The sequence below is a fragment of the Acyrthosiphon pisum genome, chromosome A2, assembly GCF_005508785.2.
Source record: "Acyrthosiphon pisum isolate AL4f chromosome A2, pea_aphid_22Mar2018_4r6ur, whole genome shotgun sequence".
In the NCBI taxonomy this organism is placed as follows: Eukaryota; Metazoa; Arthropoda; class Insecta; order Hemiptera; family Aphididae; genus Acyrthosiphon; species Acyrthosiphon pisum.
Window position 1 is genome coordinate 62045354 of NC_042495.1, and position 15682 is coordinate 62061035.

The window sequence follows — 15682 nt, forward strand, 5'->3', positions numbered from 1 at the left end:
ACCGGCGAGGGAAACGCGCCATCGTCGGAGTGGCGCGTATGAATTTGACCAATGTAAATTAAAACACGCGCGTACGATACGTCGCGTATGATACGCGTCCATGTGAAAGGGCCCTAACGGGGTCCTTAAAAAAGGACTATAGAAATCCTATAGTGTCCACATAATATTATGTCTGTGCCCTGTGGTCAAAACGGACGTATACGAAAGAGAAAATGCATTTACGTGCAATTTGCTGTCTTCATAAAGCACTTCCTAGGAGCCAGTGAGCCAGCGTACATAAATAAAATTCTGGTTTCTTGATCCGGTGGCCTTTTTGTTGCATACAAAAATGTAATTAAGTACATCGACCCTAAAAATGTGCAGTACCTAGTTCTGTACCGCGGTGGTAGGTACCACGTGTACTCACAATTTATAAAGTGCCTACCTACAACTTGACCACCGTCATTCTTCGGTATGTCTTTTTCTAATTGTTTTTATTTGATTTAAATTTATTTCGTCTACCAGTCACAACGCCTCCCACTGTAGTGAACATCTTATTTACGAGTTTAATATTATATACAAGTGACCAGTCCGATAGAAGTTTAATATACACAAAGAGAATACACCGCGGTGGTCGACGGCGATGCCTACGTTTTGTGTTATCGATAAAAATAAAAATGTTTGACTCCATAACGTTGGCTTTTTTTCGACCATAATATTATACTATTTTTTTTATATAATGACAACCGGACCAGAACGGTTTATAGGTTTAAACCATTTCTCCTTTATTTTCAGGAAAAAATACCCGTAGACCAATAGGCAATAATGAAGCCGACAAACCGTGGTGTAAATCACGAATCGGGCGGCACCGGAAATGGTGCTATAAAATCTGTATTTTCTTTTATTCTATGACAGTTATTTAATTATTGCGCTATAAAAAAAAACTCGGAAAATAGCCTCGTGTAAATGGCAATTGTCAAATAAAACGATAGACAATTGGAACAAATTAGTATGAAAAGATAAATATATAAATATAACACATGTACATAAACACGTGAAACAAAATAATATGTATGTATTTATTTAGAACCATATTGTGGTTTCTCTTTGTATTTTTTTATGGGACAATGTTATTCAATGTTGATGAATCGGTTGCGAATTAATTTCAAAAAAGTAATTTATATTATTTTTTTTGCTCTATACATCATACCTATACGTTTTCCTTTTGTATTATATTCAGTAATAAACTGGACTACCAAAATTTTCTTTACACCATTCAAAAATATAAAACATTTTATAATTTGTTTTTATTAATAGGTATTTTAACGAAAGAATGTTTATGATTATTTAATATTATAAGTGGCACGCTGGACGTTTAATAATATTCTTTCGTATTTATATTTATTATTTCCTGTTAACAACTTACGGAAATACGGGGTTCTTATAAATATCCAATAACGTCTTCCTTCCTGCACACGCAACCATTATATTCTATGCGTATTGTTGGATATTATTTATTTATATTTGGGGTTGTATTAATATATTACTTAAAAATACAATTCTAAAAATTGTTGGTCTTTGATCCGCAGGAATATCCTATGAGGCCGAATGCCAATTAACGAGAATATAATAATAATCACCTTTAAACGTAATTATAAAAGTATTAAGTGTGCCAAGTGTTGGTACTTATCTTGTGCCCACGTCCCACCTGAGTACCTGACTGGTAGCAACTATATATTTAGTAGCTTACACTATTAGTGTACTGGACACTTGTTTTAACGAGTACGCGATGAATTTTAAAAACTTTATATTAAGCAATATTCTTAAATAAAATTAATGTCTGTAGTCTGTACAGACACGGAAATTGGGCTTACACAAAACCATGAACTATGAACTATCTCAACCAACTCAAATTCGTATATATTGTCGTATTTCCGTTGCTCTTTGTCGTTGGAAAACCTCTGTCGACAATTGCAAATTGCAATGGATCGTGAATAATGAAGGTGTCGCAATTAAAGCTTTGTTTTCCATTTTTCAACGGAGTCGTCATAATTTCGGTTTTTCCTCGCCAAATTATTCCGAATACTCCCTCAATCGTTAACATTTGTATCCGTGGGTGGATACATTTTTCAATTTAATTTTTTAGCATAATCGATTGGGAAATGGAACCTATCTCCGTTTATTGCCTGCAAGCACAATCGTCGAATTTAGTTTTAGATATCTCTCTATACCACGGTGGTCGCGTGACAAGTGACCATGTGGTATAGACTTATAGTCGATAGAAACCATACATAACATCGACTGTTGAAATACGTAGGGAGTGTTGACGTAGTCGTAATGTACACACAACAAAGCACAAATAACAATATTAATATGTCCGTTGTCTATAGTGACGTAGTGTAGGCTGTAAATCGACCGATAAACTAGGTATATTATAACTAGAATAATATAATACAAGCAATTAAATTACTATTCGTGGTGTATTTGTGTATCATATAATATAATAATATATATAAAATTATTTAAAAAGCAAACGTAAATAGCAAACGTAAGTAACTAATAAGTAATAACTAATAAACAGTGTGAATCGACTAATTTATATAACGGACCTTGGTTATCAGATAACAGTTATACCTACTTAATATATTATATATTTATACTTAAAAACAAATTATAACGTTTATAATGCAACTAAACGGTTCTGAAATGATAACCGTCACGAGTCCGTATTTCTGGGACAGTTTACAACAAAAATCAAAATATTTTACCCATCTCTAGCATCGGTTTGGAGAAGACAACTCGGCTTTATTATCACAAGAGCGCCTCCCTGCCACAAACAAGACAAACGAAAACGGGGAATAAAAACTCAGAACTCGGGAGTAAGCTTGGTTTTTGTTGTTTACACCGGCCGGTCGTCCGACGGGAATTCCACTTACCGTCTTGGTGGGGGGAAATATCTCGCTCGCACAGCCAACGTCGCCGCCGCCGCCACCGACACCGCCACTATCCCCTCATCCCACGCACAGCAGTGGTTACCGCCGGGTGCGCGCGCGCACTCGCGATAACTGCGAACGTGAACCTGAAACGAACACCACCGACTCTGCGGAGCCACTCGACGGCGCGCTTAGTCAGTGTAGCAATGTCATTCCGGCGATGCGTGTTTAGTGCGTAGTGGTCGACGCGTGAGTGATTACTGTTTATTGTTTTTACCTCGTTATCGTTTGATTCTGTTTACGTCGTTTTTCACCGAGAGGCGATCTCGTTTGCGTTGAGAAATCATGATTCGGTCGTGTGCGGTTCAACGGTAGTATTAGTAGATATAGTGCATTGTCGAAGAAATAAGTTAAGTGGCAACAAGTGGACACGACCGATGACGACGACCGGGCAGCAGCAGACTGCGACCACGGTGACGGCGATGACGGGTAGCCCGCGGCGACGCCGGTCTACGTTCTACATTCCGCTGCAGGCCACGGCCCGGCCGGCGCTGGCCGTGGCCCGGCTGGCGGACGTGATGCCTAAGTCGGCCGCCCAACTACAACCACAGCACAAGTCATCTTGTGGACGAGCCCTGTCCGCGTCCGCCCTGGCCCTGCTGCAAGCCGACCACCCGTCGTCGCACCGTCCACCGTCTTCGCCGTCCTCCAGCCGGCGGAGTTCGCCGCTGTCATTTATACGACGCCCGTCGTCCCGAAAACTGGCCCGCAGCTCGTCCACCATAATCACCACGGGCGGCCGGTGGCTGTCGTCCAAGGCGTCCGTGGGCCCTCTGCGCGTCAACTGTGGAGACAGTTCGTCGTCCCTCGGCGATACGAGCGCCGTCGTCCAGCAGGCCAACAGGTCGCCGCCGATCATAGTTATTGAAGGGTCGCCCGACGAGTATTACCGCAGACAGCGACGTCGACGACGGCACGGTCTGGGGAAGCCACCCAACTCGACGGGTGAAGACGAGAACCGAAGCGAAAGCGACGATGACGCCGGCAACCAACTCTATGACGACGACGACGACGATGACGGAGATGACAACCGATCAGGTCAGTTGTGTCTGCGTTATGCGCCGATATGATATGATTTTTATTATCGTTGTAAAATGTCACAGTGAGCTTCTGTATTTCGAGGGGCGTCCAAGAAATGCAAATCTATAATTATTGTATTAAAAAAAATATGTTGTAGGGTCAAAAATCATATAAATATGCACTACTTTATGTTCCTACCAACCGAATCTTATCAACTAGTGATACAAAAATTATTACACTAAGGGCCGTTCTTACAATGTCCGGTAAAGTGTCGGTTAACGCTAACCGGATGATAACAGATAGATTTTATTACCGGCAGAATTCCGCCGGTTAAGTGTCGGTTAACATTAACCGGAGGTCGTAAGAACCAGCCTAAATTTCCAACCGTCATATTATTATACAGGATGATTCTTTTATTAAAAAAAAGTTATTGAACAAAATATAATATAACTGTTGAATTTTGACTGGTTAATAATAAAGGCGGAGGTTAGGTTAGCTGCAAACAAATGCCGCAAACTTTGAGATAACGAAAGACAGATTTTATAGTTAAGCCGTAAGCAACGTTGTGGCTTAGGAACATGCGGTTTCATATTATCGTTAATATCTCTTCGTCACTTATGCTCTCTCTCTCTCTCTCTCTGTTTCTGATTTTAATAAAACCTCGCCGGGAGACCGAGCTGTGGGGGCGTTCCGAGTGAGCCTATTGTTTTTATCTAACGTTGACCGGACACACGGAACAGTCATCGCTGCCCGTTTTGAATGCAAATGAAGCCGTCGTCTAGACGACGGCGGGCGGCCATCCGGACGACGATTTCCTCGCATTAACACATCCCGAAACGCGATCAAAAGGACGGTGCGATTCCGTAGGTACTCTGCCACCATGTTCGTCTGTTTCGTATATACCTACCACTCGCGACAATACAGTATTACAGTGTAGTAGTTCATAACCGTAACTGGCGTGACTAGTTGCAGGGGATAGAGTCCTTAATAACCAAGGTTCAAAATTAAAACCATTAGGGTGCAAAGCCCCCTCACACTCCCACCTAGTGTCATAGAGTTTTGTATTCGGGAGGACTAGGGAGTACGGTAAAATAAAATGAACCATATTATTAAAAATAAAATATATTATATTCGTAAGATCGTTGTATTACGTTCTTATACGTTAACTCGTGCAATGTACCTACATCGACTATCAATATATTATAGAGATACGATACATTAAACCCATGACAGTTATTTTTATGTAATGATTTGGATTTTAATCAGGAGGTGCTTAAATGCAAAAACGTATTTAGGGGGCTAAGCTCCCCTTAGACTCCCCCACCGTAGTTACCCCGATGTGGAGTACACCGGTAAAATGACGTAAGTTTGTCAATTATTTCTTACTCGTATATTATAATTACCATAATAGTCGTGTGGATCCGTTCGACAACCGTCGTCCAAAGTGGCAACTCGCACAATAAACCGTGGTGCGTAGCGCACGTGTTGTACGAGCCCCGCCGATAGATAATGTAATTGCGCGCGCTTCTTCGTGAGGTACACAATATGCCCTCTACAACTTACTACTGTTACGACTACTTATCACTAATATTATCATCATTGTACCGTCACTACGGCCCGCGTAAAAGTATAATTATCGTGCAACTATAGTCTATAATGATTGTGCGCGCGCGAGAATAAAATAATAATACGACGTCAGTCGACGTGTGTTAGCCACTCACGACGAAAAACGAACACGTGTGTAGTTTTTCTGTTTTTTTGCGAATATTTTGTTCGGATTTTTTCATCGTTTCATCTGCCGCGGTCGAGTGGGTATTTAATATCATAATATACAGAGGAATTTCCGTTATCGGGCTTCGCGCACGGTGAAAGTCGTCGACCGTCGCGCACTGTCGTCGGCAACAAACGATACCTTTACATGATAATATTTTAGACACGCGAATTCTGAGACCGTTCGGTTTTCACTCACAAATATTGCATTATATTTTACAACTGATGACGCGCGTTGTGTTGTTTGATCATCATTGTTGTTGTTGTTGTTGTTGTTGTTGTTATTATCATCTCGGAGAGGGACGGTGATGGATTGCTGACCGTCTGCGTTCGTACAAGTCTCCGGCGTGCCTCGACTTTATAATTTATATTGCCGAGTGTAGTGCTAACGGTTTCCCCGCGGTAATTAACACCTCCTGACACCCTGCAAGTTTAAAAGCATAGAACTTGATGTGAATCGATATTCGATCTTGTTCTAAATAGATGAAAGTAACTTTAAATTTTTATCATCACCATAACATGTTGTAATGTAGTCAGTCTCGGCTTAAAAGGGCGCAATTATTCAATGGCCCCTCTCCTTCTAAATCCGACGTATTATAAAAGTGGCAATACATTTTTCGATTTGACCTCGCGCGTGCTTTTTAAATATAATAATATAATAATATGTACATTGTATATTATAAATTATAATTATATTCTATCTTTCTCATCGATGACTAATTCAAAAATACCGCCGTTGCAGTCCAATTTGCGTACTTTAGTCTACGCGAATCGTCATGAAGTAAACTGTGTACACGTTTATCTTGTATCGAAAGTCCGCTGCCAAGTTTGCAAGATTTATAGACTCAGTGTGTGTGTGGGTGGGTGTATACTGTATAGTTAACGCATTTTGTCAACGCCAAAAAATCCATTAGATTAGTTTTTGACGAGACCTATCTACATATGTTATATTATTATTAGTATTAGAATTTCGTGTCGACGACGTGTGACGTTTCAGCGGAGTAAAGAATAAACGATTTTCAGAGATCATTTTTTCATTATTAAAATGAGTCAGATATAATATGGTGTCATCTGAATAATATTATTGGTACGGTTTCTATATTATGAATTTATGCGTAATGAGTAATCGAATACGAAAAATACGTTTTAATCATATAAATTTGCACGTTGTTCGCGGTCTCCTATATAATAAATACGTCATACGATACGGTGCGTTGTTGAGCAATATAGAATATTGTTGATATCGTGTCAAGGACAGATTTTTACACTGTTAAATGTTAATACCGCTGGTTTTATGAACAATATTATTGTTAATATTATAACCGTCTGTATAGTCGTTGTTGTCCAGTTATTATCATTGTGACTGCGATACGTTTTTAACGACAACCACCAGAGAGGATAATAGATTTATAACTTTCGTACGTGACCACCACTTCCTTTCCACCAGTAGTACTAATAATGTACTACTACTCACTTATTATACTAATATGATAATTTATATTACATAACCGAATTATATTGTATTTATATTGAAGAACCGTGAGGAATACACGAACGATTATAATAATATTATCGCGCCTAGCACGCGATCAATGCCCCGGAACCGGAAAACCGCAAAATAGAACTGCCGCATCAGTAGTGCCGCCATTGCTGCGTAACGAAACCGGGACCAAATCGATCTATATAATAATTAATTCCTGTGCCTTGTCAATCGCTTCTATAGGTAGATCGGCCTAGTGCCGTTATAATGGCATAATATGGTTCAAATTTGATGCCGGACCGGATGCCTTCATCTAGTTCATAGGTCTTCTGCATAATGGCGTTATAACGTATCAGTGAGTTGGGTGTCTCTCAATGTTGTCAGACCAACCCTTAGTGCCTTACCCAAGTCCGAACGTGAACTCAAATATGATCCCAAATGGACGTAGTTCCCTTCGGATCACCGTTTGGAATAATACCTATATTATATAATACCATATATACTACCGCAGTTTGCATCTGGCCCGGATCTCCTCTCACCCCTAAGAAAAAAGGGTGTTTCGCGTGTGGGGCGTGTTCGTCTTTTGCAGACGTCTGACGGAAACCGTACGTGCGCCACTCCGTTGTAAACATAATAAATAATATTATATAATAAGAAAATATAATGTCGCGCGAGTCGTCCTTAAAAAAAATAACTATTCCGCGGACTTTGACGGTTTAACAATATAATATTGTTATACCCTACTCGCCGGAAACAAAACAAAAGAGACCGTTCGCGTAATAATGGGTACGCGATTTTTAATTGCGATCTAATATAATAATATTATAACTACTCATAACGTCGTCGCCGTCTGGAATTCGTTATAATTGCTATTAAATACTCGCGTGTGGCGTTTGTCGTAGGTATATAAATTATAATATTATATTGTTTAATATTTCAGCGGTCGAACGTGCAAAATATGTGAACGCCACACACGACACGATTATAAATAGGCGTCGGCCGTCGTCGTCGTATCTTACATTTTTTTCTCGTCTTCCTTTACGCCGTGGCGCGGCGTATCCTTGAAATCCAAGTCGAAATGTGATTTTTTTTCTTCCCCTTCGGTCCTTCCCCGCGACCGTTGCTCACGCGTAACAAAGAAACACTCCTCGCGTGCTCGTGCTGGGCCAGCGCTGCAGCTGCGCGTCGTCTTAAACCGTCGGCAAAGACCACGCCCACTATGTTCGAGCGAGTGTGTGTGTATGCGGTCTATCCGACTTCTTCGCCGGCACACACATACGCGACAAAATAATATTATGTACAGGTAACGACCACCTGGACACACGCGAGAGCTGTGGCGGTATATAGGTATATACCATTGAGTGATATACGTTTGAATGAGATTTCTCGATTGTCTACGTGTGCCTGCCATATTGCGCCTGGTATCGCTTTTGATTCCGTTAATATTATTTTGTAGCATCGTGTGTCCGCGTCCCCTGGGTTCGGTATCGCGAAGAGCTCAAACTATTTCCATCAACACTCAAACGCCGCTGTGGCTATTTCATTAAAATTTTCACAACGAGTTGACAATTGTGAATCGATAGTGATAATAATAATAATATAGAGTTGGCGTGACATTTTGCTTATTCAAAGCAAAATGTTTAATATTCTGAAATCCCAATACACTGCACACGTCCACATGGAAGGACACCCAGGTTTATTTATAATTTTAAAAAATATTAAATATAATTGTTGATAATAATACAATAGTATAGCCTACACCCTATAGGTACATATTATTATATATTTCCATGATAAAAAGACAGTAAAATGACTAAAACGTTAATACTTGTCTATGCGATCATCCAACTATTTAGTATTTTGGCCGCTAAACAATAAAGTAATACCTTATCATGCAGCCACTGATAGTGGTATACCACACCCGGACGAAATGCATTTCGCACCCCTCATGTCATTGCATTAAGGTCGACGATGGTCGACTGCGTAATATTATTATTGTCACATATGTTATTACAATAGTATTGTCGTGGGTCAAAAGCGTGTTTTGCACATCTCGTGCACCTGTTCGTGCCGAGACTGAAAAAGTGGGAGATTTCACATTATAGGTATTAGAATTACAAGCGTCTGAAGCTGCCGCAGTGCCGCCGATTTGGTTTTATACCTATACAAATATACTGTAATGATAAATGTTATATTTTTTTAATACTCTACGTCTTCAATATATTTCACTATTAAGGATTATTATGTAACAACGTGCGTATTTTTATCATTTAAATTTTACTTTCTGGCCATTGCTCGTTTTAGGTGTCGCGGGTTGTTGGTCAGACGTCGGTGCCCGACATGTACGTAATAATAATCTCCTTATATTAATATTATGCACTATTTATACTATAATAATAGTATATATTTTATTATATCGAATATTATCGTGAGCTCGCCACGACCCTTCGGCGTCGGTTTCTCTCTATCTCTCCATGTCGTGCAACCGGCTGTGATGTTGCGACAACTATACATTATCGTATACAATATTATTACATTTGTTGCGTTAGAAAAAAATTAAATGAAAATCACGCTATAGACTTGTGCGCACTGTAACAGTCTGGCGTCATATGATTGTCGTGACTACCTATAGGTGTTTAACCAACGGCGGCCGTGTTGGGAGGAGAGCTGTGTGAATTTCGAGGGTGACGAGGTCAGTAGTGTATAATAATAATTTATTAATACTATTATTTTTGTACAAGTAGCGTACAATACTAAAACTTCAAAATAAATATATTTTTTATATTTGATTTTCGTATAATATAATTATTCCCAAGGTATTGTATTTGATCGTATTGTCGTGGTGTATATAGTGTATTACGTTTAAAATAAATTTGTACCTATGCTTCTATACTCTATAGTGATCGGTGTAAATTAATTTTTTTTTGTTTTCAGTTTTTTCTTAAAGGCCGTAAACAATATTTATGATGTAAATATATATGTGTGTGCATTGTAAGTGGTAGGGGCTGAATTCACTGCGTGATGCATTTGCATAAAAGTAGTTAAGCTACGGTTGTTTTTATTTTCTTAGAAGGGGAGATCTTGGAGGAGGATAATTATTTGTTGTATTTGTATGGCGGTCGAAAATATATTTGATATTTTACTTTTTCCTCCTTTTTTGCATATCTTATTATTTTTTACGACGTAATTGTTTTCGTTTTTGTCTTTATAACTTTTTACACAAGTTCCTCCCGTACTTCAATATTTTTCATCGCGCCTATTTTGCCCGATGAATCGTTATATTCAAAAAAAATTATTTAATATAATAAATTATTGCACATTCTTTGTGATATAAAACATTTTTCATTAGTCGCCTAATATATTGCATATATTATAATATTATAGTTTTTGCGTGTCGAGCACACGAACAGCACTTGATTTTAGTAATGCCTGCTTGACTACCAACTATAACAATATTTTTTAATAGGCCTGTTGTATGTAGTTTATAGTCGCTTTATTGAATATCTATTTTCATGTCGATTAAAATCGGTTCGGGTGTGTTAAAACACACTCGGTGCATGTATATAATGATAACAATAATTATTATTATATATATACACGAAAAATGTATGTCTGGAAACACTATTTACGTAAGGACGGACCTGCCGAACGATGACAAATCGGTAAGAGGGGGGGGTGGAGTGCGAGTTATTTTTTCGATGTTGCAGTACAGTCGGATGTACGGGCGGCTGCTTTTGCGGTGGGACCACCCCGTATTGTTTATAATTTGTTTGTAATGCTGAACGCGGTATAAAGGGTAAACATAATAATATTTAAGAGTGTGCGCGTTTGTGTATGTGAATTCGAATCCAACGCTCGCGTATTTATTAGGTGAATTGAGAAAAAAATCTCTAAAATTATTATAACAGTAATAATATAATAATTGGTATTATGGTGTGCGTTACATACGTACACAAAATGCGTATCGTGATAGCCATAATATTATGTCAATTTTAGAATTAGTGTTGTATGAATATATCATTTTAGTAAAATTATACTTGTATCGGAAACGTGAGGTCATGCATAAGACAATCGTCAGATTTGCGCACATTACAGATAATTTTGTTTCTGAGAATTCGTAATGATTAACCATTAACACAAACAAATCCTCGCAAGTCTCGAGGAGGTTATGTGATTTTTCGCAGAGTTTGCATATAAAAAATCTGATGTCCTTGCGTTTAGTGGTTATTATTTTATTTTTATCCTTTTTACCATAGCGCACATAATAACGTCGTAAAAATTATTTTCGTATATTATCTTAAACTATTACCGTACAAGTCATGGAGACGACATTGCCGATATAATAGCAAATGTATTGTACAATTTATTGCGATCCTCGCGTTCAATATTAACCGTATTGATGGTTACATTCGGTATAGGTAATCGGCGCCGTAAACGTCTTGCAGTCTAGTCATTACTTTGAGTCTAGTGCAGCTAACTGGTTTTTATTCGTACGTTCTTCGATAGTGATTTGGAAACTTTTGGTTTCGATTTCCCTCGATTGCACAGAAACAGACAATAGTTTGTGTTCGCGCAATAAACTCGTTTCAAAACCACGTCGTTTCTCGTTCGGCGCGTTCTCCCCGCCTCCTCTGGTGTTCGATGATTTTCATTTTAGTTTTTCACTCTCCTGTAATGTCTCTCGTCCGCAAGACGAATTTCCTCGGTAGCTAACTGCCGGCTCCAACACTGAGTGCAAAAGGCGAGTCATGTTCGTCGTATCGATTGGCCATTGCGGCATTGACGGTAGAGCAATCTGGTAGCAACCACATACGTGTACGGTAACCAGTAACCGGTCGAGGAGGTATAATATATCCATTTTCCTTTCTTTCTTCTTTTTATATTTTTTGTCCACCCGGTCTGTGTGAAACGGCCGACGACCGCGCGCACGGGTGTGTGTGTGTGTGTGTGTGTGTGTGTGTGTGTGTGTGTGCATACCTATACTGGTTTTCGTATCTTACGGAATCATGTTATTATGGTTCAGAACCGGTTATACAGCGGGTCGTTTTTATGTGTGTACTGTATATATAAGATTATTATATTATTATGTGTACCTACGTCAAACGCGGACGTGCCTCTTTCCCCTGCAGCGACCCTTTCTGTACGACGCATATGATAATGTACAATATTGTAGCTAACCGAACGCGTTCGGTTCTTATATTTTTAACCAAAACATTTTAAGCCGTTTATTCCGATCGACTGCCGCTGCTTTTAGCACTCTTTTGACACGACGTATCCCGTGAACACGCATCCAGCAAACAATTGGGGAACGTTGGCTGTTGCGTAAAGCGTAACGCAATGTAGAGGATCTCCGGTCACTTCTCTCCCCCTACCACGCACACCACTCGCCGTTCCATCCGGTATAAATCCAGGAAACTCACGTTTCCCGTTTCAATAAGATAATGGGATTTTAGGCTTGTCGTAGAAAATGTATAATATTATAGCAATATTTTATATTATTTTATAATATTATTGTTGTATAACGTCCATGATGTCGTGAGCACCGCAGCTCACAGTTGGGTTGTGATAGTTATTCGGACGAGGGTGACGAAATACTAAAAATAATAACAATAATGATAAAATGAATGAGGAAAAAAAAAAAGGATCCAAAAAACGTGTCGGTTGATAAAAATATGCGCACAAACACAAATCTTGCAGCGGAGGACTGTTTAGTTGCGTCCGCCCTCCAAAACAATAACAATAGTCAATAACACGTGAATTAAGAATTATTATTCCTTGTGCTTTTATTCGTCGGCCGAATTGTTGAAATTAAATAATGAATATTATTCAATGAGATTACTCGGATTGTTTATGAATACTCTACCGTAGGTGGTCTAATAATAATGTGATTTCTAGTTTTCCAAAAACTTTTTACAGAACAGTATTAAATAGTTAAGTTAATACTTTTTGAGTGTCTGGTCTTGGAAATCAAACTCCGCTATTCAACTTAACTATTCAACCGTGTGGTACGCAGGGTAGCACATTAAAAAACATTGTATACCCAATGTAGTATCAATCAATATTCGAGTTGATAAAATTAAAATTATTATTATCCTTTTTAATTTTTTTAAGCTCTAAACGGGTTCAAATGAAACGTTTATCTCCCAAACCTGTTTTATTTGAGTGTATTTTTGTCTATTCGAAATACGTTAACAATGCGTGAAATGCGAATTGTTGTATTTTCAGCGTGCACTCGTGTTAAATGTGTGTAATGGACATTTTAAGGTTGAACATAAGTCTATACATTATGCAATAAACGAAACACACACTAAAAAAAAAACGGAAATAATGAAATAAAATAATATCGTTTATATTATAGTAGCGGAGTGGATTATGCGATTAGTCGCCGAGAAAAAATTATGAGCGATTACACTAACAAAGCGGCGTATAGTGTAGACTCGGTGTACTGTGCTGTGTACTGTACAACACCCATTAAACCGCGTACATTTTTTATTGTATTTTAATTTTTAGTATACTAAAATAGTATTATAAAATATTACGTTCAAACACGATAGTATTTACTATTATTATTCTTTCTCTGAAATCTCGTTGATAAAATTAACGGTCGTTTCGAAAACAAAACTATATATTACATTGCGTTTCGAATGAGCGCCACATTATTTTATTTTTCGTGAACTCTACGTGCAAATAATCATCTGACGAAATGAACGTATTCGTCTATCAAACATTAAGAGGTTGAGTGTTTAGTAAAATAAATTGAATAATAATTAAGAACGATCAATTTCGTTTGAATCCTCTGATTGATTGCATGTGCACTAAAAACAATATTTATATAATGTACAATGTTTGTACTGATAAGTGATGAGGACTATTTATTATTTAACATAACAATCTGTGTAATTGTATGTATATACTCCGGTATTGTATACTGCTCGCTACGGAACAACGTGCTTTTTAATATCGAGAAAATACAGACATGAAACAAATAATAAAACAGGTAAATACCGACGTACGTCAACGAATCTCGCGCGTATTATGACCAGACGTAATATTAATTTTTTTGAATCTTAACAGAAGTCTTCGACTTGCCATTAAATAACATTTCGTCAATACAAGTCGCATAATTTCACAAACAATATACTTACATATTAACCACGTACGATATAATATTATACCAAACCAATTGCGAGCGTCGATCGTTTAAAAAAATCAAATCGAAGCGGTGGTTCGGACGTCGAAAGGTTAGTCGGTTTTTTAATTATTAATAAACAAGAGTCAAGGTCTACTTCCCGCTCCCCTCTCCCATTAACTGTTACGTCTGTTGTCACCAATCTTTTATACCGCGCGATATGGATCCGCCCCTCGATGTTGTTTTCGACTCGCATGCACAGTATAATACATTTGTATGAACCTATTTTCAAAAACAGACGACCGTTGTGGAAAAATATAACGTGTTTAGTCTCGAAATTTAGTTTTCACATTTTACGTTGTTGTGTATAGTATATTATATTGTGTGTAGTTTTAATACGATTTCATGTTGTATTGTCTTAAAAAAAACCATTTAATTATGATTTATATAATAATTCTTATTAAACAAACGTTAAAAATAATACATATTTATAAACTTAGTGTTTAATTTTATTGGTCTGATGGTTGAATGTATTCTGTGTATATAAAATATAACATATTATTCATCGTGTGTCAAGTGTTCGAACTAATTTACCGTGTACACATAATATACCCATGTTAATTATAATATAAGCATAGCTATATGCCTATATAACACAAAAAAAAAAAAAACCGTTTTTTGTTTCGAATTTCTAGTGGCCATATGTATATATTTAGTTACTTCAGAAAAAAAGGTGACAAAATTAATCCATGTAAATTAAGTTTAATATTTAGGTAGGTGTACTAATTGGATGTCTAAATATTAACGTGCTAAACATAATATATTATAATTTAAATGCGTGTATTTGTTTGGTTTCTTCTTAGGAGTAAGTGCGCCGTTGTATTTTCATTACAACCGCCTATAATAAAATACACCAACAGGACACTATTGTTTATTATGTGTCATCTATTTATTAATATTATTATAATATTATCGTCATACACAGATAGACAAGGCCACGACTGCAGTGTTGGGAATAGATAACTAATAATTTATCTAGATACAGATAAAGATAATTATACTACATTTTATCTAGATAAAGATAAAATTTAGTACATTTTTATCTGGATAAATATGAGATAATTTCATGTTTAATTTTGAAAATATTCAGGATACCTACTTGAATCTACAGGTAAAAAAAAATACATAATTTAAAATTTTTTAAAGCAGAGGACAAAGGTCGTACAGATCGGTTAATCGATAACTGAAATACCGGGAATTCTAAAAGGGTTTTATAAATATTAAATAAATTGTTATAAATTACAATTATTA

The 15682-nt window shown here is 37.5% G+C and overlaps 1 protein-coding gene across 2 annotated transcripts in view; it reads left to right on the plus strand.

The window, feature by feature from the left end:
* LOC100169606 (probable Ras GTPase-activating protein) overlaps positions 1-15682 on the plus strand; it is a 62157-nt gene that overhangs the window by 34487 nt on the left and 11988 nt on the right. The window contains exon 1 of one of the 2 annotated variants that reach the window (XM_008183102.3): positions 2568-4010. The exons of the other annotated variant lie outside the window; for it this stretch is intronic. Within the exon in view, the coding sequence (XP_008181324.1) occupies positions 3350-4010 (661 nt within the window). The 5' untranslated portion in view covers positions 2568-3349. Of the gene's footprint in view, positions 1-2567; positions 4011-15682 lie in introns of those variants that run through there. 2 annotated transcript variants of the gene reach the window in all.